We start from the raw sequence: 24,979 nt of genomic DNA, 5'->3' as shown, positions 1-24,979 counted from the left end.
CAGCTAAATGACTAAATGTAAATGTAAATCTCTGTGTGTGTGTGTGTGTGTGTGTGTGTGTGTGTGTGTGTGTGTGTGTGTGTGTGTGTGTGTGTGTGTGTGTGTGTGTGTGTGTGTGTGTGTGTGTGTGTGTGTGTGTGTGTGTGTGTGTGTGTGTGTGTGTGAGTGTGTGTGTGTGTGTGTGTGTGAGTGTGTGTGTGTGTGTGTGTGTGTGTATATCTCTGTGTGTGTGTGTGTGTGTGTGTGTGTGTGTGTGTGTGTGTGTGTGTGTGTGTGTGTATATCTGTGTGTGTGTGTGTGTGTGTGTGTGTGTGTGTGTGTGTGTGTGTGTGTGTGTATATCTCTGTGTGTGTGTGTGTGTGTGTGAGTGTATATCTCTGTGTGTGTGTGTGTATGTCTGTGTTTGTATCTGTATATCTGTGTGTGTGTCTGTGTGTATCTGTATCTGTGTGTGTGTGTGTGTGTGTGTGTGTGTGTGTGTGTGTGTGTGTGTGTGTGTGTGTGTGTGTGTGTGTGTGTGTGTGTGTGTGTGTGTGTGTGTCTGTGTGTGTGTGTGTGTGTGTGTGTGTGTGTGTGTGTGTGTGTGTGTGTGTGTGTGTGTGTGTGTGTGTGTGTGTGTGTGTGTGTGTGTGTGTGTGTGTGTGTATCTCTGTGTGTGTGTGGTACCGGGGGGTGTGGCTCCAGGCAGGTGGTGAAGTGTTTTGATTGGTCCAGCTTGACGCGCCTCAGAGCCACTCTGGACTCTCCTATGAACTCATTATGAGTCAACTTGTCCTCGTCACACACTGACAACCTGCACACACACACACACACACACACACACACACACACACACACACACACACACACACACACACACACACACACACACACACACACACACACACACACACACACACACACACACACACACACACACACACACACACACACACATATATATACATACACACACAGATATACACATACATACACACAGATATACACATACACACAGATACACACACAAACAGATACACAAACACACACTTATACACGCACACACTTATACATACAAATAAACACACACATACACAGAAACACACATTAATATGCGAACCCGCACACACACAAACACACACATATATATATACACAGACAGACACACACACACAAAGAGAGAGAGAGAAAGAGAAAGAAAGAGAGTCAGTAAGAGAGATAGAAGGGGCACGTGTAGCAGCCTGAATATTCTACAAAGTGCTAACTAACTGTTACTTTCCCTGTGTGTGTATAACGTGTGATTAACAGTGTTCCTTTGGATAGCTCGCCCGGTCTAACAACGAGGTGAGGTGCTACTCTTCTCCGGCTTCAGTATGGATTACTAACAATAACATTGGAGCCCTTGTTCCCTTTCTGGAACGGTCCTAGAGTGGGATCAGTGGAGGTTGCCAGCAGGGGGCGGAGTGGCAGTGGTGGCAGGTGGAGCGAGGGAGAGAGGAGAAGCAACGAGGAAGAGGGAGTTACCTGGGAGCGAGAGTACCAGGAAGCTCTCTTCGGCATTGGACTTGACCGTGATCAGTCGCAGTTACAGTGGGCGGGTGCTCAAACGAGCCCCGTTGTTGGAGAGCCCCGTCGGAACGAGCAGCGGGTGATAAAAAGAGAGCCCCGTTGGAACGAGCGGCGGGTGATGAGAAGTACTTGCTAGTGACGGGTTATCCTAGAAGTACCAGCGATGGTGTGTGAGTAAGAGGTACAGAACCAAAGGACTAACGTCTAGAGTTAACGAGACTAACGTCTAACGTTAGCGGGTTATAGTAGTTACTGTGTGCGGTGTATTAGTATGCTGCTAGCGGCTCCGTCTGACTTGAGTAGACTACCGGGGGCGCGCGGGCGGCGCTGAAGAGACGTGGGGGGTGACGTATCGTGCCCTTCCCACTCACTCGATGAGCACATCCACCCTGGGATACACGGGGTACAGGTCCAACCTGGAGATAGTCGCATCGGGTTTGGGGACCAACACAGTCTGACTACACCACTCCCTGTGGGACCAACAGTCTGACTACACCACTCACTGTGGGACCAACAGTCTGACTACACCTCTCCCTGTGGGACCAACAGTCTGACTACACCTCTCCCTGTGGGACCAACAGTCTGACTACACCACTCACTGTGGGACCAACAGTCTGACTACACCTCTCCCTGTGGGACCAACAGTCTGACTACACCTCTCACTGTGGGACCAACAGTCTGACTACACCTCTCACTGTGGGACCAACAGTCTGACTACACCTCTCACTGTGGGACCAACAGTCTGACTACACCTCTCCCTGTGGGACCAACAGTCTAACTACACCACTCACTGTGGGACCAACAGTCTGACTACACCTCTCCCTGTGGGACCAACAGTCTGACTACACCTCTCCCTGTGGGACCAACAGTCTGACTACACCACTCACTGTGGGACCAACAGTCTGACTACACCTCTCACTGTGGGACCAACAGTCTGACTACACCTCTCACTGTGGGACCAACAGTCTGACTACACCACTCACTGTGGGACCAACAGTCTGACTACACCACTCACTGTGGGACCAACAGTCTGACTACACCTCTCCCTGTGGGACCAACAGTCTGACTACACCTCTCCCTGTGGGACCAACAGTCTGACTACACCTCTCCCTGTGGGACCAACAGTCTGACTACACCTCTCCCTGTGGGACCAACAGTCTGACTACACCTCTCACTGTGGGACCAACAGTCTGACTACACCACTCACTGTGGGACCAACAGTCTGACTACACTGAGGGGTACACCTTACAGGAAACATGAGGCGGGTCGGCCAGCAGGGGATGAGATGAGCTGCAGGCAGATCCACAGAACCACAGAACCACCAAGGGCATCGTGTCCAGGCTGGCCCCGCCGGCAGACATACAACTCATTATCTCCCTCAGACACACATGCACACACAGATATGCATACACACACATGCACACACACACCTGAGTGTCTTCCTGTGCATGTCCTCTTCTGTGATTCCGATGTAGGTGAGAGTTTCATTCCACACTGGATTCAGAGAGTTACGTATGGTCCTAGTCTTCAACTTGTTGGCCTGAGAGAGAGAGAGCGAGAGAGAGAGAGAGAGAGAGAGAGAGAGAGAGAGAGAGAGAGAGAGAGAGAGAGAGAGAGAGAGAGAGAGAGAGAGAGAGAGAGAGAGAGAGAGAGAGAGAGCAGAGAGAGAGAGAGTGAGAGAGAGAGAGAGAGAGAGAGAGAGAGAGAGAGAGAGAGAGAGAGAGAGAGAGAGAGAGAGAGAGAGAGAGAGAGAGAGAGAGAGAGAGAGAGAGAGAGAGAGAGAGAGAGAGAGATGAGAGAGAGAGAGAGAGAGAGAGAGAACCCACACAATGATACTTACGCCTCCAATACTGTGAATCACTGAAACACTATAAAAAGACCATCAGAATTAAAAGGAAATCTTTTGTCTTCCTGACCACCTCATTCCAAACCATCAGTGTGTTGGTCCACTATTGAATTATTTCCCTGTTTTGTTGTGTGTTCTTTCCCCTCCAATCTGGCCTGAGGTTGGACACGTCCTAGGTGTGTCTCTATGTCCTTCCACCTGGCCCTGTATGCTCTTGAGCACCAGTAAACGGCATATCTCAGCTGGGCTGCATAGTAGTAGTCCTTTAGATTAGGTAGTGTCAGGCCTCCTCCCTCTTTTTCAATTTGCAATGTTTTGAATTTCACCCTAGGTCTGCCCCCTGCCCATATGAACCTAGAGATCTGTTTGTCCCATGCTATGAATTGGGAGTCGGGGACCTTGACTGGTAGTGAGAGGAAGAGATACAACAGCCTTGGCAGAATATTCATTTTGATCACTTCTATTCTGGTACTGAAATCCATCATGTGTGTAGCCCATCTCGACCAGTCCTTCTGTAATTTATCATTAATCTTATTCTAATTAGCCGCTTCTAATTTGCACACATCCTTGGTGATAATCACTCCCAGGTAGGTCATTGATTCAGCTTCCCAATTCAGTTTGTAATCCTTCCTCATTCCATTACTGGGTGAGAAGTTGGAAGAGAATCTGGGTTTTCGCGACATTCAGCTTGTATCCTGACATCCAGCCATAATCATTTAGTATGGTCATTAACTTGGGGAAGGTCAAGTTTGGGTTTTGGAGGTATATTATAATATCATCCGCGAAAATGCCTATCCTGTGGTCCCCCTTGCTATTCTAACACCCTTCATTTCTTTACTTTCTCTAATGGCTTGGGCTAATGGTTCTACGAAAATCGCAAAGAGGGCGGGGGCTTGCACCAGGGGCGGATTTAGGATTGTAGGAGATCCGGGGCTTAGCCCAGATAGGTGCAATTTTTTTTTTATTTAATGAACCTGTACGTGCAATTTCCTGCAATATAGAGCCTTCAATCTTGACCAATAAAGCTGCTCTTTTCACTATAAAACTCAGTTAACAATAACGTAGTTATGGTTAGATTTATATATTGGGGGGGGATATATCATATTTTTCATATGATCAAAAAGTGGTGGAGCAAGAGCATACCTTTGCTCCCCCAAGTTCAATAGTGGGAGAGCAGAGATGCTCCGAATGCTCTTATGGCCAGGCGTCTATGATTCACTGATACAAAGTAAAATAGTGCATTGCAATAAAATAGTTATCATCGTATTTTTTCGGGAGGCCGGTAAGGAGTGCATTACAGTAGTCGAGTTGGCTTGAGATAAAGGCATGGATCTGGTTTTCAGCGTCCTTTTGATTTATAAATGGCCGTACTTTAGCTATGTTTCTAAGGTGGAAGAATTACGTTTTTGTCAACTTGCTGATTGTGATTTAAAGGTTAGGTCTGAGTCTACCATGACACCAAGACTTAACTCACTCAAATACAGTTAGCAGCTGGATAGACCACAGATGGAAATTAGCTTCTGCTAAATCTGGTGCAAACATATTTTCATGTAACAATGATGAATTGTCAAAAAAAAAAATATATATATATATCATTTTTATTTTTATTTTTTTTAATAGATTCGGGGCTTTTCAGGAAACATTCGGGGCTTGAGCCCAAGTAGCCACCCCCTAGCCCCGCCCCTGGCTTGCACAACATCCCTGGCGCATCCCTCTGAACAGTTTGAATCTGTCCGACAAGCTACCGTTAATCTTTACTCTGGCATTTGGATTGTTGTATAGAGCTCTTATACAGCTGATGAATTGATCGTCGAATCCAAATCTTTCCAAAACCCTAAACAGGAAGGACCATCTGACCCTGTCGAAAGCCTTTTCCACATCTAAACTTACCAAGGCTGCTGGGAGTTGTAGTTTTTCCACCTGTTCTATCACATGTAAAGTGCGCCTAACATTGTCCTGTCTCTGTCTGCCTATTATGAACCCTGTCTGGTCCTCGGGAATCAGGTCAGGGAGGATGTCCTCCATAGTATAGATGTGAACAGCTTGTAATCCCCATTTAACATCGATATGGGATGATATGATTCGCAATGTTCCTTATTCTTCCCTTCTTTTGGTATAACTGATATCACCGCCTCTTTCCAGGACGGGGGGGCTTCTGCCTTTTCAAGTGTCCAGTTAAAATAATCTAGCATTACTGGGGCCAGGTCTTCTTTAAAGATTTTGTACCACTCGTTTGGAAACCTGTCGCTCCCTGGAGTTTTGTTTGCTTTCAGTCTTCCTATGGCTATATCTAGGCTCTATTTACTAGCAGCTCTATATACTAACAGCTCTATATACTAACAGCTCTATTTACTAGCAGCTCTATATACTAACAGCTCTATATACTAACAGCTCTATTTACTAGCAGCTCTATATACTAACAGCTCTATATACTAACAGCTCTATATACTAACAGCTCTATATACTAACAGCTCTATTTACTAGCAGCTCTATATACTAACAGCTCTATATACTAACAGGCTCTATATACTAACAGCTCTATATACTAACAGCTCTATATACTAACAGCTCTATATACTAACAGCTCTATATACTAACAGCTCTATATACTAGCAGCTCTATATACTAGCAGCTCTATATACTAGCAGCTCTATATACTAGCAGCTCTATATACTAACAGGCTCTATATACTAACAGCTCTATATACTAACAGGCTCTATATACTAACAGGCTCTATATACATTTACATTTACATTTACATTTAGTCATTTAGCTGACGCTTTTATCCAAAGCGACTTACAAGTTCTGTACGACAAGCCATCAGGAAGGGCATATACTAACAGGCTCTATATACTAACAGCTCTATATACTAACAGCTCTATATACTAACAGCTCTATATACTAACAGCTCTATATACTAACAGGCTCTATATACTAACAGCTCTATATACTAACAGCTCTATATACTAACAGGCTCTATATACTAACAGGCTCTATATACTAACAGCTCTATATACTAACAGGCTCTATATACTAACAGCTCTATATACTAACAGCTCTATATACTAACAGCTCTATATACTAACAGCTCTATATACTAACAGCTCTATATACTAACAGGCTCTATATACTAACAGCTCTATATACTAACAGCTCTATATACTAACAGGCTCTATATACTAACAGGCTCTATATACTAACAGCTCTATATACTAACAGCTCTATATACTAACAGGCTCTATATACTAACAGCTCTATATATTAACAGCTCTATATACTAACAGCTCTATATACTAACAGCTCTATATACTAACAGCTCTATATACTAACAGCTCTATATACTAACATGCTCTATATACTAGCAGCTCTATATACTAGCAGCTCTATATACTAACAGCTCTATATACTAACAGCTCTATATACTAACAGGCTCTATATACTAACAGCTCTATATACTAACAGCTCTATATACTAACAGCTATATATACTAGCAGCTCTATATACTAACAGCTCTATATACTAACAGCTCTATATACTAACAGCTCTATATACTAACAGCTCTATATACTAACAGGCTCTATATACTAACAGCTCTATATACTGCAGCTCTATATACTAACATGCTCTATATACTAACAGGCTCTATATACTAACAGCTCTATATACTAACAGGCTCTATATACTAACAGCTCTATATACTAACAGCTCTATATACTAACAGCTCTATATACTAACAGGCTCTATATACTAACAGCTCTATATACTAACAGCTCTATATACTAACAGCTCTATATACTAACAGCTCTATATACTAACAGCTCTATATACAACAGGCTCTATATACTAACAGCTCTATATACTAACAGCTCTATATACTAACAGCTCTATATACTAGCAGCTCTATATACTAACAGCTCTATATACCAACATGCTCTATATACTAACAGCTCTATATACTAACAGCTCTATATACTAACAGCTCTATATACTAGCAGCTCTATATACTAACAGCTCTATATAGTAACAGGCTCTATATACTAACAGGCTCTATATACTAACAGCTCTATATACTAACAGCTCTATATACTAACAGCTCTATATACTAACAGCTCTATATACTAACAGGCTCTATATACTAACAGCTCTATATACTAACAGCTCTATATACTAACAGCTCTATATACTAACAGGCTCTATATACTAACAGCTCTATATACTAACAGGCTCTATATACTAACAGCTCTATATACTAACAGCTATATATACTAACAGCTCTATATACTAACAGCTCTATATACTAACAGCTCTATATACTAACATGCTCTATATACTAACAGCTCTATATACTAACAGCTCTATATACTAACAGCTCTATATACTAACAGCTCTATATACTAACAGGCTCTATATACTAACAGGCTCTATATACTAACAGCTCTATATACTAACAGCTCTATATACTAACAGCTCTATATACTAACAGCTCTATATACTAACATGCTCTATATACTAACAGGCTCTATATACTAACAGCTCTATATACTAACAGCTCTATATACTAACAGCTCTATATACTAACAGCTCTATATACTAACAGCTCTATATACTAACAGCTCTATATACTAACAGGCTCTATATACTAACAGCTCTATATACTAACAGCTCTATATACTAACATGCTCTATATACTAACAGCTCTATATACTAACAGGCTCTATATACTAACAGGCTCTATATACTAACAGCTCTATATACTAACAGCTCTATATACTAACAGCTCTATATACTAACATGCTCTATATACTAACAGCTCTATATACTAACAGGCTCTATATACTAACAGGCTCTATATACTAACAGCTCTATATACTAACAGGCTCTATATACTAACAGCTCTATATACTAACAGGCTCTATATACTAACAGGCTCTATATACTAACAGGCTCTATATACTAACATGCTCTATATACTAACAGCTCTATATACTAACAGCTCTATATACTAACAGCTCTATATACTAACAGGCTCTATATACTAACAGGCTCTATATACTAACAGCTATATATACTAACAGCTCTATATACTAACAGGCTCTATATACTAACAGCTCTATATACTAACAGGCTCTATATACTAACAGCTCTATATACTAACAGCTCTATATACTAACAGCTCTATATACTAACAGCTCTATATACTAACAGGCTCTATATACTAACAGGCTCTATATACTAACATGCTCTATATACTAACAGCTCTATATACTAACAGCTCTATATACTAACAGCTCTATATACTAACAGCTCTATATACTAACAGCTCTATATACTAACAGGCTCTATATACTAACAGGCTCTATATACTAACAGCTCTATATACTAACAGCTCTATATACTAACAGGCTCTATATACTAACAGCTCTATATACTAACAGGCTCTATATACTAACAGCTCTATATACTAACAGGCTCTATATACTAACAGCTCTATATACTAACAGCTCTATATACTAACATCTCTATATACTAACAGCTCTATATACTAACATGCTCTATATACTAACAGCTCTATATACTAACAGCTCTATATACTAACAGCTCTATATACTAACAGCTCTATATACTAGCAGCTCTATATACTAACAGCTCTATATACTAACAGGCTCTATATACTAACAGCTCTATATACTAACAGGCTCTATATAATAACAGCTCTATATACTAACAGCTCTATATACTAGCAGCTCTATATACTAGCAGGTCTATATACTAACAGGCTCTATATACTAACAGGCTCTATATACTAACAGGCTCTATATACTAACAGGCTCTATATACTAGCAGCTCTATATACTAGCAGCTCTATATACTAACAGGCTCTATATACTAACAGCTCTATATACTAACAGCTCTATATACTAACAGCTCTATATACTAGCAGCTCTATATACTAACAGCTCTATATACTAACAGCTCTATATACTAACAGCTCTATATACTAACAGGCTCTATATACTAACAGCTCTATATACTAACAGGCTCTATATACTAACAGCTCTATATACTAACAGCTCTATATACTAACAGGCTCTATATGCTAACAGCTCTATATACTAACAGCTCTATATACTAACAGGCTCTATATACTAACAGCTCTATATACTAACAGCTCTATATACTAACAGGCTCTATATACTAACATGCTCTATATACTAACAGCTCTATATACTAACAGCTCTATATACTAACAGCTCTATATACTAACAGCTCTATATACTAACAGGCTCTATATACTAACAGGCTCTATATACTAACAGCTCTATATACTAACAGCTCTATATACTAACAGGCTCTATATACTAACAGCTCTATATACTAACAGCTCTATATACTAACAGGCTCTATATACTAACAGCTCTATATACTAACAGCTCTATATACTAACAGGCTCTATATACTAACAGCTCTATATACTAACATGCTCTATATACTAACAGCTCTATATACTAACAGCTCTATATACTAACAGCTCTATATACTAACAGGCTCTATATACTAACAGCTCTATATACTAACATCTCTATATACTAACAGCTCTATATACTAACAGGCTCTATATACTAACAGCTCTATATACTAACAGCTCTATATACTAACAGCTCTATATACTAACAGGCTCTATATACTAACAGCTCTATATACTAACAGCTCTATATACTAACAGCTCTATATACTAACATGCTCTATATACTAACAGCCCTATATACTAACAGGCTCTATATACTAACAGCTCTATATACTAACAGGCTCTATATACTAACAGGCTCTATATACTAACAGGCTCTATATACTAACAGGCTCTATATACTAACAGCTCTATATACTAACAGCTCTATATACTAACAGCTCTATATACTAACATGCTCTATATACTAACAGGCTCTATATACTAACAGCTCTATATACTAACAGCTCTATATACTAACAGGCTCTATATACTAACAGGCTCTATATACTAACAGCTCTATATACTAACAGGCTCTATATACTAACAGGCTCTATATACTAACAGCTCTATATACTAACAGCTCTATATACTAACAGCTCTATATACTAACAGCTCTATATACTAACAGCTCTATATACTAACATGCTCTATATACTAACAGCTCTATATACTAACAGCTCTATATACTAACAGGCTCTATATACTAACAGTCTCTATATACTAACATGCTCTATATACTAACAGCTCTATATACTAACAGCTCTATATACTAAATCAAATCAAATTTATTTATAGGGCCCGACAACACACGTTAATGTCCCCATGGGCCGTACAGGTCTTCTTTAAACAAGTCAAGAAGACAACATAACAATAAGTCAAGAACAGAACAAGAACACCATAGGGTCCAAACATTTTTTAGATGAATGCAAATAAATGAAAGAATGCAAGCACTCCCAGACATACCCCACGCGAAGGTAAGGAAAAACTCACTAAAACCTAACAATAGGGAAAAAAAAGCTCCACAGGCAATGTGGAGGAGAGAAACCTTAGAAGGGCCGTTCAAGGGGGGATCTCCCTTCTTAGATGTCGGTGATAGTAGTGTTGCAGACGGACAGTTGGTAAGCATGCACTCATGTGTGTGGTGAGACACAGATGAGTGCATGCAATAGCAACTGTACATTTTGAAAAATTAAAGATAGAGCTAATAGCGATAGCAACTGAACATTTTGAAAGATTAAAGATAGAGTTGATAGCGGATCTATTTGAGGCACAGGGGCGGCGCAAGAGGGTCACGTCCTCCCCGTCTTAGTCACGGGACATTCAACACTCCGGTCGTTGCTCAGGGACAGCCGGAGACAGGGGGAAGGGGGGTGGCGCAGAGAGGGTCGCGAACTCCCGACATCATCGCGGGACATCCGGCACTCCGGTCACCACTACGAGACCTCCGAAGACAGGGGGGCACGCAGAGGGGGTCGCAATCTCCCGGCCTTCGTCACGGGACGTCCAACACTCCGGTCAACACTCCAGGACAGCAAGTCATAGGAAGACAGGGAGACGGGACAGGCGTTAGACAGCTCATGAGATTGTAGTAGGCGGACATAGCAATAGATACAAGTGGTAGGCATATATGTGAATGGAGTAGATATATGAAGTAAGCGTATTATGTGAATAGAATAGAAGTACTTAACCCAGCAATGAAACCGCGTTGACTGTTAATCTGTTAACAGTCTGTTAATCAGTTGACAGGACCACGGACAGACGGCGGTGAATAACTGATCCAATGCCTCGGAGGTGCATGTAGAGCAGTCACTACAAGCTTGGCCAAGACCCCGAGGCATCCATCACCTTGGTCAGCGCCAGGAGACGGGTACTCAGAGAGAAGGGGGAGGGAGGGGGGGGGGGGGGGGGGAGAGGGGGGGGGGTAAGAGTTAGAGAGTTCCCATGTTTGTGGTGCTGCAAAGGAGCAGACATGTAGTACCCTGTAGTGCCATGTAGTACCCCGTAGTGCCATGTAGTACCCTATAGTACCCCATAGTGCCATGTAGTACCCCGTAGTATCCTGTAGTACCCTGTAGTGCCATGTAGTACCCTGTGGTGCCATGTAGAGCTATGTAAGCCATGTAGTACCCTGTAATGCCATGCAGTACCAAGTAGTACTCTGTGGTACCATGTAGTACCCTGTACCCTAACTAAACTACCCTATAGTAAACTACCCAGTGGTACCATGTAGTACCCTGTACCATAACTAAACTACACAGATTAATCTAAAGGTCAGTCCCCGACCAGGTGAGATCAAGGTAGGTTGAAGGAGAGAGAGAAAAGATGAGTCTTAAGCAGGGATTTAAAAGCTTCGACAGAGCAGGCGCCCCTGATGACGGCAGGTAATTTGTTCCACAGGTAGGGAGCGCGGTAGACAAAGGCTCTGTGGCCGGCGGATTTCTTTTTAACCCTAGGGGTCGATAGAAGCCCCGCATTTTGTGAGCGCAGAGCACGAGCGGGCGAGTATCGGGAGATGAGATCAGATAGATAGAGCGGTGCAAGCCCATTTAAAATTTTGTAGGTGAGGAGTAGCACTTTAAAGTCAGAGCGGGCTTGGATAGGAAGCCAATGTAGGGCGGACAGAACTGGTGTGATGTGATCAAATTTTCTAGTTCTAGTTAGTATCCGTGCAGCCGCATTTTGCACGAGTTGAAGATTTTTGATGCTTGAATTAGGTAAGCCTGAAAAAAGTGCATTACAGTAGTCCAGACGTGATGAGACAAAAGCATGAATCAGGGTTTCAGCATCAGCCAGAGTTAAAATGGGGCGTATTTTTGCGATATTACGAAGATGGAAGAATGCAATTTTGGTGACATTTTTTATATGTGCATTAAATGAGAGGGAGGAATCAAAAATGACTCAGAGGTTTTTTATGGTGGAGCTCTGGGATACATGACAGGTATCAAAGTTGAGGGAGATGTCCTGAAACAGGCCTCTGTGGTTTGGGGGGCCAACAATTAACATCTCAGTTTTATCTGCATTAAGGAGTAGAAAGTTTTGCGACATCCATTTTTTGACGGCAAGCAAGCAGGCCTCAAGGTTTTGTAGTTGGGAGGAATCATTTGGCTTAATAGGTATATATAATTGGGTGTCATCAGCGTAAAAATGAAAGTTTATGCCAAATTTGCGTATGATATCGCCGAGGGGTAGCATGTAAATCGAAAATAGCAAAGGGCCCAGGACAGAGCCTTGTGGGACACCACATTGCACTGGGAGGGTCTCAGATGTTAAATCATTATAGACCACGCAGTGTGTTCTATCAGTTAAATAGGATTTAAACCAAGCTAGTGCGAGACCCCGAATGCCAACATGGTTCTCAAGCCGACCTAGAAGAATCGAGTGATCGATAGTGTCAAAGGCTGCACTGAGATCAAGCAATAAGAGCACAGAGGTGAGGTTTGAGTCAAGAGAGAGCAGTAAGTCATTTGTGACTTTGGTAACCGCCGTTTCGGTGGAGTGTAAGGCTCTAAAGCCAGATTGAAATGATTCATTAAGATTATTGTTTGATAAATGGTCAGTAAGTTGCGTTGCGACGATCCGTTCTAATACTTTGGATAGGAATGGGAGATTGGAGATAGGTCTGTAATTTTTCAAGATTAGAGGGTCGAGGTTCGGTTTTTTAAGTAATGGTTTAATGACGGCTGATTTAAAGGCCAGGGGCACCACGCCAGTAGACAAAGAGGTGTTGAAGATATTGAGTAGGGCAGGGCCTAGAGTTGGGAAGAGTTTTTTGATGAGAGTTGCTGGGAGAGGGTCAAACAGACAGGTTGAAGGTTTAGCCGCGCCAACCAGTTTAGAGAGGGCACTAAGTGAGACGTTTTCAAGGCAGCATAGCGTATGACTAACAGCTCTATATACTAACAGGCTCTATATACTAACAGGCTCTATATACTAACAGGCTCTATATACTAACAGCTCTATATACTAACAGCTCTATATACTAACAGGCTCTATATACTAACAGCTCTATATACTAACAGCTCTATATACTAACAGGCTCTATATACTAACAGGCTCTATATACTAACAGCTCTATATACTAACAGCTCTATATACTAACAGGCTCTATATACTAACAGCTCTATATACTAACAGCTCTATATACTAACAGCTCTATATACTAACAGGCTCTATATACTAACAGCTCTATATACTAACAGCTCTATATACTAACAGCTCTATATACTAACAGCTCTATATACTAACAGCTCTATATACTAACAGCTCTATATACTAACAGGCTCTATATACTAACAGGCTCTATATACTAACAGGCTCTATATACTAACAGCTCTATATACTAACAGCTCTATATACTAACAGCTCTATATACTAACAGGCTCTATATACTAACAGGCTCTATATACTAACAGGCTCTATATACTAACAGTTCTATATACTAACAGCTCTATATACTAGCAGCTCTATATACTAACAGTTATATATACTAACAGGCTCTATATACTAACAGCTCTATATACTAACAGCTCTATATACTAACAGGCTCTATATACTAACAGCTCTATATACTAACAGCTCTATATACTAACAGGCTCTATATACTAACAGCTCTATATACTAACAGGCTCTATATACTAACAGCTCTATATACTAACAGGCTCTATATACTAACAGCTCTATATACTAACAGCTCTATATACTAACAGCTCTATATACTAACATGCTCTATATACTAACAGGCTCTATATACTAACAGCTCTATATACTAACAGCTCTATATACTAACAGCTCTATATACTAACATGCTCTATATACTAACAGGCTCTATATACTAACAGGCTCTATATACTAACAGCTCTATATACTAACATGCTCTATATACTAACAGCTCTATATACTAACAGCTCTATATACTAACAGGCTCTATATACTAACAGCTCTATATACTAACAGGCTCTATATACTAACAGCTCTATATACTAACAGCTCTATATACTAACAGGCTCTATATACTAACAGGCTCTATATACTAACAGCTCTATATACTAACAGCTCTATATACTAACATGCTCTATATACTAACAGCTCTATATACTAACAGCTCTATATACTAACATGCTCTATATACTAACAGCTCTATATACTAACAGCTCTATATACTAACAGCTCTATATACTAACAGCTCTATATACTAACAGGCTCTATATACTAACAGCTCTATATACTAACAGCTCTATATACTAACAGCTCTATATACTAACAGCTCTATATACTAATAGCTCTATATACTAACAGCTCTATATACTAACAGCTCTATATACTAACAGGCTCTATATACTAACAGCTCTATATACTAACAGCTCTATATACTAACAGCTCTATATACTAACAGCTCTATATACTAACATGCTCTATATACTAACAGCTCTATATACTAACAGGCTCTATATACTAACAGCTCTATATACTAACAGGCTCTATATACTAACAGCTCTATATACTAACAGCTCTATATACTAACAGCTCTATATACTAACAGCTCTATATACTAACAGCTCTATATACTAACAGCTCTATATACTAACAGCTCTATATACCAACAGGCTCTATATACTAACAGCTCTATATACTAACAGCTCTATATACTACAGCTCTATATACTAACAGCTCTATATACTAACAGGCTCTATATACTAACAGCTCTATATACTAACATGCTCTATATACTAACAGGCTCTATATACTAACAGCTCTATATACTAACAGGCTCTATATACTAACAGCTCTATATACTAACAGCTCTATATACTAACCGGCTCTATATACTAACAGGCTCTATATACTAACAGCTCTATATACTAACAGCTCTATATACTAACAGCTCTATATACTAACAGGCTCTATATACTAACAGCTCTATATACTAACAGCTCTATATACTAACAGCTCTATATACTAACAGCTCTATATACTAACAGCTCTATATACTAACAGGCTCTATACACTAACAGGCTCTATATACTAACAGCTCTATATACTAACAGCTCTATATACTAACAGCTCTATATACTAGCAGCTCTATATACTAACAGGCTCTATATACTAACAGCTCTATATACTAACAGGCTCTATATACTAACAGGCTCTATATACTAACAGGCTCTATATACTAACAGCTCTATATACTAACAGCTCTATATACTAACAGGCTCTATATACTAACAGCTCTATATACTAACAGCTCTATATATACTAACAGCTCTATATACTAACAGGCTCTATATACTAACAGCTCTATATACTAACAGGCTCTATATACTAACAGCTCTATATACTAACAGCTCTATATACTAGCAGCTCTATATACTAACAGGCTCTATATACTAACAGTGTTATGGTTTGTAACCGACCCCAATCGCACAACACAAGACAGGTATGAGAGTAAGCCAAGAACTGGGCATTTATTGAAACACACAGAAAACGGCACTGTCCCTTTAAGGGAGAACACAAAATACTGGAAAACAAGAAAGGGGAAAAATAGGCACAGTGCCTTTAAGAGGCGAGCTGGCTAAGGGGAAGGCTAAGGGAACAGGGCCAGGGCAAGGGAAACAGGACAGGAACAGGGAGGACTAGGAGGGCTGGAAGGGATGACTAGGAGGACTAGGAGGACTGGACAGGGAGGACTAGGAGGACAAGAGAGGGGAAACAGGGACAGAGGCTCGCGGAGGCGGGCTGGGGACAGGGAGGACTGGAAGGACTAGACAGGGAGGACTAGGATGACTAGGAGGACTGGAAGGACTGGACAGGGAGGACTAGGAGGACTAGACAGACTGGACGGACTGGACAGGGAGGACTAGAGAACTGGACAGGGAGGACTTGGAACAGGGCGAAGACTGGAGCTGCTTACAGGGACAGACAAAGCCTGGGATACAAGCATTAGAAGAATGTTGCTGCTCTGCAGCTTCTCCCGGGAAGGTTCGTCTGAGGAATCTGACAGTGACGTCAGAGCCGCTCTGCAGGATCCTCTCGGCAGCTTTCCGAGGTGGTAACGGGACCGAGAGAGAGAGAGAGCGGGTTAGCTCAGAGTTCAGTTGGGAACAGACAGGTGACAGGAGAAGTGACTTGTCCCAAACAGATAATCCTAGTGACTGAATCTTCGGTGTAAATACACACTGTGAGCAAATGTCCCAACAACAATCCAAATGATAGAATCTTCGGTGCTAATACACACAGTGAGCGAAGTCCCAATAATAATCCAAGTGATAATATCTTCGGTGTGAATACACACGGTGAGCGATGTTCAAGCAAACATTATCCCAAATGAACAATCCAAAAAGCTGACACTGGGTGAGTGACAGTCTGACAAAAAGCAGGATATCTTCAGTGTCTAAAACACACGAAAAACGAATAGGGTCAAAGACAGTCTTGCCAAACTCACCCAGGCGCTGTGCGTAAAGAGAGCAGGATCAAACAGGGCGAGCGCGTCGCCACGGGGAACGGGTTGTCCAAGCGGAGGTCTGAGTGGTGCGCGACTGCTTGGAGTACGCGCCGGTACGGAGGGCGCATCTGGCGCGGAGGTCTGAGTGGTGCGCGACTGCTTGGAGTACGCGCCGGTACGGAGGGCGCATTTGGCGCGGAGGTCTGAGTGGTGCGCGACTGCTTGGAGTACGCGCCGGTACGGAGGGCGCATTTGGCGCGGAGGTCTGAGTGGTGCGCGTCTGCTTGGAGTACGCGCCGGTACGGAGGACGCATCTGGAGTGCGTCTGAATGCGCGTCTGGAGTGAAGAGCGCGTCTGCGCGGAAGAGCGCGCCAGGCTCGGAGGTCTGGATGGTGCGCGTCTGCTTTGAGTACGCGCCGGTACGGAGAGCGCATCTGCTGCGCGGAGGTCTGGAGTGGAACACCGGAATACCTCCCGTAGAGGTTTAGAGAGCGCAGTGCGGTGTCTCCTTCCAGGCAAACGGCGACAGGTGGCGAAGGCTTGAGTGCATCTGGCGCAGAGGTCTGGATGCGCGTCTGGACGTCTGCTGCGCGGAGGTCTGAAGTGGAACACTGGAATACTTCCCGTGGAAGTTTAGAGAGCGCAGTCCAGTGTCTCCTTCCAGGCAAACGGCGACAGGAGGCGAAGGCTAGAGCGCATCTCACGCCGGAGATGAAAACAGCATAAACAGACAGAGAACCTCCCGAAGGAGTCTTGGTGATAGAGATATGATACGGAACGACCCGACGAGGCCAGAGGGGAAGAGCGAGGTACTTAAAGCCCAAAGGGGAACTAATTAGAATACACGTCAGGTGCGTGAAGGTAATTGATACTTGAAACTAGAAGTGTGTGTTCGGCACCAGACCAATCAAACACATAATGACAGGTAGTCCAAGGGTGTGGCTGCTGAAGAGCAAACGAACGCGAGGGTGGGGGCTAGTGAGGTGAGGAGAATGCAATTGATTAACAGAAAACTAAAGGAACAGAGCGAGTAGGCTTAAAGGAACAGAGCGAGTAGGTGAGCAACGGACAAAACCTTACAGTACCCCCCCCTCCACGGGAGCCACCCGGCGACCCAAAAATACAGACAGAGCGGCAGGGGACAAAACAAGGCAACAAACAAAAAGTACAGGGCCATGCTAGCAGGGGAAGCTACAACAAAAGTGGGGCTAGCAAGGAACAGGGTAGCTGAGGGGTAACCAGGGTAGCAGAAGGGTAACTAGGGTAGCTGAGGGGTAAGTAGGGTAGCCGAGGGGTAACTAGAGGAGCTGAGGGGTAACAAGAGGAGCTGAGGGGTAACTAGAGGAGCTGAGGGGTAACTAGAGGAGCTGAGGGGTAACCAGAGGAGCTGAGGGGTAACCAGAGGAGCACCGGGAAGGGGCTAGCAGAGGGAAAGGGTAGCTGCCAGGGCACAGATAGCTACAGGGCCTATGCTAGCTGTACTGCTACATTAACATAGAGGCTGCGCTAGCTGCCGGAGCTAGGCTAGCAGACAGGGCTGGAACAGGGGCACTGGAGAGGGGAACAGGGAAGGGGCTAGCAAAGGGAAAGGGTAGCTGCCAGGGCACTGATAGCTACAGGGCCTATGCTAGCTGTACTGCTACATTAACATAGAGGCTGCGCTAGCTGCCGGAGCTAGGCTGGCAGACAGGGCTGGACCAGCATGAGAGAACAAGCTAGCTGGAAGGACAGTCCTAGCTGTGGGGAACTGACCTTGCTAGCTGAAGGGGCAGTCCTAGCAGTGGGAGCACTGACCTTGCTAGCTGAAGGGGCAGTCCTAGCAGTGGGAGAAAACTGACCTTGCTAGCTGAAGGGGCAGTCCTAGCAGTGGGGCAAACTGACCTTGCTAGCTGAAGCGGCAGTCCTAGCAGTGGGAGAAAACTGACCTTGCTAGCTGAAAGGGCAGTCCTAGCAGTGGGAGAAAACTGACCTTGCTAGCTGAAAGGGCAGTCCTAGCAGTGGGAAAACTGACCTTGCTAGCTGAAAGGGCAGTCCTAGCAGTGGGAAAAAACTGACCTTGCTAGCTGAAAGGGCAGTCCTAGCAGTGGGAGAAAACTGACCTTGCTAGCTGAAAGGGCAGTCCTAGCAGTGGGAAAAAACTGACCTTGCTAGCTGAAAGGGCAGTCCTAGCAGTGGGAGAAAACTGACCTTGCTAGCTGAAAGGGCAGTCCTAGCAGTGGGAAAAACTGACCTTGCTAGCTGAAAGGGCAGTCCTAGCAGTGGGAGAAAACTGACCTTGCTAGCTGAAAGGGCAGTCCTAGCAGTGGGAAAAACTGACCTTGCTAGCTGAAAGGGCAGTCCTAGCAGTGGGAAAACTGACCTTGCTAGCTGAAAGGGCAGTCCCAGCAGTGGGAGAAAACTGACCTTGCTAGCTGAAAGGGCAGTCCTAGCAGTGGGAAAAACTGACCTTGCTAGCTGAAAGGGCAGTCCTAGCAGTGGGAGAAAACTGACCTTGCTAGCTGAAAGGGCAGTCCTAGCAGTGGGAAAACTGACCTTGCTAGCTGAAGGAGCAGTCCTAGCAGTGGGAAGGCTACACAAAAAGTGGAGGCCATGCAGAGGGACCGGGTTAGCTGCCTGGGCAAGGCTAGCTACAGGGCCTATGCCAGCTGCAAGGGCTGCATTAACATAGAGGCTGTGCTAGCAGCCGGGGCTAAGCTAGCAGACTGGGGCCATGCAGAGGGACTGGGTAAGCTGTCTGGGCATGGCTAGCTACAGGGCCTATGCCAGCAGCAAGGGCTGCATTAACATAGAGGCTGTGCTAGCAGCCGGGGCAAAACTAGCAGACTGGGGCCATGCTGGTAGTAGAGGCCTAACAAGCTGCCGGGGAGCTAACGAGGCTAACAGGGAAGCAAACAGGGCTAACAGGGGAGCACTAAACAGGCTAAACAGGGGAGCTAACAGGGGAGACTAACAAGCAAAAAAAAGGCAAACTCAACATACACCGTCTGTGCTGGCTGGGGTCGTCGATTGGTCGGGTCGTACTGTTATGGTTTGTAACCGACCCCAATCGCACAACACAAGACAGGTATGAGAGTAAGCCAAGAACTGGGCATTTATTGAAACACACAGAAAACGGCACTGTCCCTTTAAGGGAGAACACAAAATACTGGAAAACAAGAAAGGGGGAAAATAGGCACAGTGCCTTTAAGAGGCGAGCTGGCTAAGGGGAAGGCTAAGGGAACAGGGCCAGGGCAAGGGAAACAGGACAGGAACAGGGAGGACTAGGAGGGCTGGAAGGGATGACTAGGAGGACTAGGAGGACTGGACAGGGAGGACTAGGAGGACAAGAGAGGGGAAACAGGGACAGAGGCTCGCGGAGGCGGGCTGGGGACAGGGAGGACTGGAAGGACTAGACAGGGAGGACTAGGATGACTAGGAGGACTGGAAGGACTGGACAGGGAGGACTAGGAGGACTAGACGGACTGGACGGACTGGACAGGGAGGACTAGAGAACTGGACAGGGAGGACTTGGAACAGGGCGAAGACTGGAGCTGCTTACAGGGACAGAGAAAACAGACAAAGCCTGGGATACAAGCATTAGAAGAATGTTGCTGCTCTGCAGCTTCTCCCGGGAAGGTTCGTCTGAGGAATCTGACAGTGACGTCAGAGCCGCTCTGCAGGATCCTCTCGGCAGCTTTCCGAGGTGGTAACGGGACCGAGAGAGAGAGAGAGCGGGTTAGCTCAGAGTTCAGTTGGGAACAGACAGGTGACAGGAGAAGTGACTTGTCCCAAACAGATAATCCTAGTGACTGAATCTTCAGTGTAAATACACACTGTGAGCAAATGTCCCAACAACAATCCAAATGATAGAATCTTCGGTGCTAATACACACAGTGAGCGAAGTCCCAATAATAATCCAAGTGATAATATCTTCGGTGTGAATACACACGGTGAGCGATGTTCAAGCAAACATTATCCCAAATGAACAATCCAAAAAGCTGACACTGGGTGAGTGACAGTCTGACAAAAAGCAGGATATCTTCAGTGTCTAAAACACACGAAAAACGAATAGGGTCAAAGACAGTCTTGCCAAACTCACCCAGGCGCTGTGCGTAAAGAGAGCAGGATCAAACAGGGCGAGCGCATCGCCACGGGGAACGGGTTGTCCAAGCGGAGGTCTGAGTGGTGCGCGACTGCTTGGAGTACGCGCCGGTACGGAGGGCGCATCTGGCGCGGAGGTCTGAGTGGTGCGCGTCTGCTTGGAGTACGCGCCGGTACGGAGGACGCATCTGGAGTGCGTCTGAATGCGCGTCTGGAGTGAAGCGCGCGTCTGCGCGGAAGAGCGTGCCAGGCTCGGAGGTCTGGATGGTGCGCGTCTGCTTTGAGTACGCGCCGGTACGGAGAGCGCATCTGCTGCGCGGAGGTCTGGAGTGGAACACCGGAATACCTCCCATAGAGGTTTAGAGAGCGCAGTGCGGTGTCTCCTTCCAGGCAAACGGCGACAGGTGGCAAAGGCTTGAGTGCATCTGGCGCAGAGGTCTGGATGCGCGTGTGGACGTCTGCTGCGCGGAGGTCTGAAGTGGAACACTGGAATACCTCCCGTGGAAGTTTAGAGAGCGCAGTCCAGTGTCTCCTTCCAGGCAAACGGCGACAGGAGGCGAAGGCTAGAGCGCATCTCACGCCGGAGATGAAAACAGCATAAACAGACAGAGAACCTCCCGAAGGAGTCTTGGTGATAGAGATATGATACGGAACGACCCGACGAGGCCAGAGGGGAAGAGCGAGGTACTTAAAGCCCAAAGGGGAACTAATTAGAATACACGTCAGGTGCGTGAAGGTAATTGATACTTGAAACTAGAAGTGTGTGTTCGGCACCAGACCAATCAAACACATAATGACAGGTAGTCCAAGGGTGTGGCTGCTGAAGAGCAAACGAACGCGAGGGTGGGGGCTAGTGAGGTGAGGAGAATGCAATTGATTAACAGAAAACTAAAGGAACAGAGCGAGTAGGCTTAAAGGAACAGAGCGAGTAGGTGAGCAACGGACAAAACCTTACAAACAGCTCTATATACTAACAGCTCTATATACTAACAGCTCTATATACTAACAGCTCTATATACTAACAGCTCTATATACTAACAGGCTCTATATACTAACAGCTCTATATACTAACAGCTCTATATACTAGCAGCTCTATATACTAACAGCTCTATATACTAACAGCTCTATATACTAACAGGCTCTATATACTAACAGCTCTATATACTAACAGGCTCTATATACTAACAGGCTCTATATACTAACAGCTCTATATACTAACAGCTCTATATACTAGAAGCTCTATATACTAACATGCTCTATATACTAACAGGCTCTATATACTAACAGGCTCTATATACTAACAGCTCTATATACTAACAGGCTCTATATACTAACAGCTCTATATACTAACAGCTCTATATACTAACAGCTCTATATACTAACAGCTCTATATACTAACAGCTCTATATACTAACAGGCTCTATATACTAACAGCTCTATATACTAACAGCTCTATATACTAACAGGCTCTATATACTAACAGCTCTATATACTAACAGCTCTATATACTAACAGCTCTATATACTAACAGCTCTATATACTAACAGCGCTATACACTAACAGGCTCTATATACTAACAGCTCTATATACTAACAGCTCTATATACTAACAGCTCTATATACTAACAGCTCTATATACTAACAGCTCTATATACTAACAGGCTCTATATATTAACAGCTCTATATACTAACAGCTCTATATACTAACAGCTCTATATACTAACATGCTCTATATACTAACAGCTCTATATACTAACAGGCTCTATATACTAACAGGCTCTATATACTAACAGCTCTATATACTAACAGGCTCTATATACTAACAGCTCTATATACTAACAGGCTCTATATACTAACAGCTCTATATAGTAACATCTCTATATACTAACAGCTCTATATACTAACAGCTCTATATACTAACAGCTCTATATACTAGCAGCTCTATATACTAACAGCTCTATATACTAACAGGCTCTATATACTAACAGCTCTATATACTAACATGCTCTATATACTAACAGCTCTATATACTAACAGGCTCTATATACTAACAGCTCTATATACTAACAGCTCTATATACTAACAGCTCTATATACTAACAGCTCTATATACTAACAGCTCTATATACTAACAGGCTCTATATACTAACAGCTCTATATACTAACATGCTCTATATACTAACAGCTCTATATACTAACAGGCTCTATACACTAACAGGCTCTATATACTAACAGGCTCTATATACTAACAGCTCTATATACTAACAGCTCTATATACTAACAGCTCTATATACTAACAGCTCTATATACTAACAGGCTCTTTATACTAACAGCTCTATATACTAACAGCTCTATATACTAACAGGCGCTATATACTAACAGGCTCTATATACTAGCAGCTCTATATACTAACAGCTCTATATACTAACAGCTCTATATACTAACAGGCTATATATACTAACAGCTCTATATACTAACAGCTCTATATACTAACAGCTCTATATACTAACAGCTCTATATACTAACAGCTCTATATACTAACATCTCTATATACTAACAGCTCTATATACTAACAGCTCTATATACTAACAGCTCTATATACTAACAGCTCTATATACTAACAGCTCTATATACTAACAGGCTCTATATACTAACAGCTCTATATACTAACAGGCTCTATATACTAACAGGCTCTATATACTAACAGCTCTATATACTAACAGGCTCTATATACTAACAGGCTCTATATACTAACAGCTCTATATACTAACAGGCTCTATATACTAACAGCTCTATATACTAACAGCTCTATATACTAACAGCTCTATATACTAACATGCTCTATATACTAACAGCTCTATATACTAACAGCTCTATACACTAACAGCTCTATATACTAACAGCTCTATATACTAACAGGCTCTATATACTAACAGGCTCTATATACTAACAGGCTCTATATACTAACAGCTCTATATACTAACAGGCTCTATATACTAACAGGCTCTATATACTAACAGCTCTATATATTAACAGCTCTATACACTAACAGCTCTATATACTAACAGCTCTATATACTAACAGGCTCTATATACTAACAGGCTCTATATACTAACAGGCTCTATATACTAACAGCTCTATATACTAACAGCTCTATATACTAACAGCTCTATATACAAACAGCTCTATATACTAACAGGCTCTATATACTAACAGGCTCTATATACTAACATGCTCTATATACTAACAGCTCTATATATTAACAGCTCTATACACTAACAGCTCTATATACTAACAGCTCTATATACTAACAGGCTCTATATACTAACAGGCTCTATATACTAACAGGCTCTATATACTAACAGCTCTATATACTAACAGCTCTATATACTAACAGCTCTATATACAAACAGCTCTATATACTAACAGCTCTATATACTAACAGCTCTATATACTAACAGGCTCTATATACTAACAGGCTCTATATACTAACAGCTCTATATACTAACAGCTCTATATACTAACAGGCTCTATATACTAACAGCTCTATATACTAACAG

General features: G+C 43.0%; 1 protein-coding gene across 1 annotated transcript in view; it reads right to left on the bottom strand.

The window, feature by feature from the left end:
* LOC311238043 (double C2-like domain-containing protein beta) overlaps positions 1 to 24,979 on the bottom strand; it is a gene marked incomplete at both ends in the record, with an annotated part of 231,909 nt that overhangs the window by 322 nt on the left and 206,608 nt on the right. Inside the window, 2 exons of the mRNA XM_084326007.1 lie at positions 667 to 793; positions 2,979 to 3,088. Of these exons, the coding sequence (XP_084182133.1) occupies positions 667 to 793; positions 2,979 to 3,088 (237 nt within the window). The remainder of the gene's footprint in view (positions 1 to 666; positions 794 to 2,978; positions 3,089 to 24,979) is intronic.

Source organism: Notolepis coatsorum (assembly GCF_963971535.1).
Source record: "Notolepis coatsorum genome assembly, chromosome: 12".
In the NCBI taxonomy this organism is placed as follows: domain Eukaryota; kingdom Metazoa; phylum Chordata; class Actinopteri; order Aulopiformes; family Paralepididae; genus Notolepis; species Notolepis coatsorum.
The sequence above is the reverse complement of the archived record's forward strand: the minus strand, read 5'-3'. Positions and strand labels throughout refer to the sequence as shown.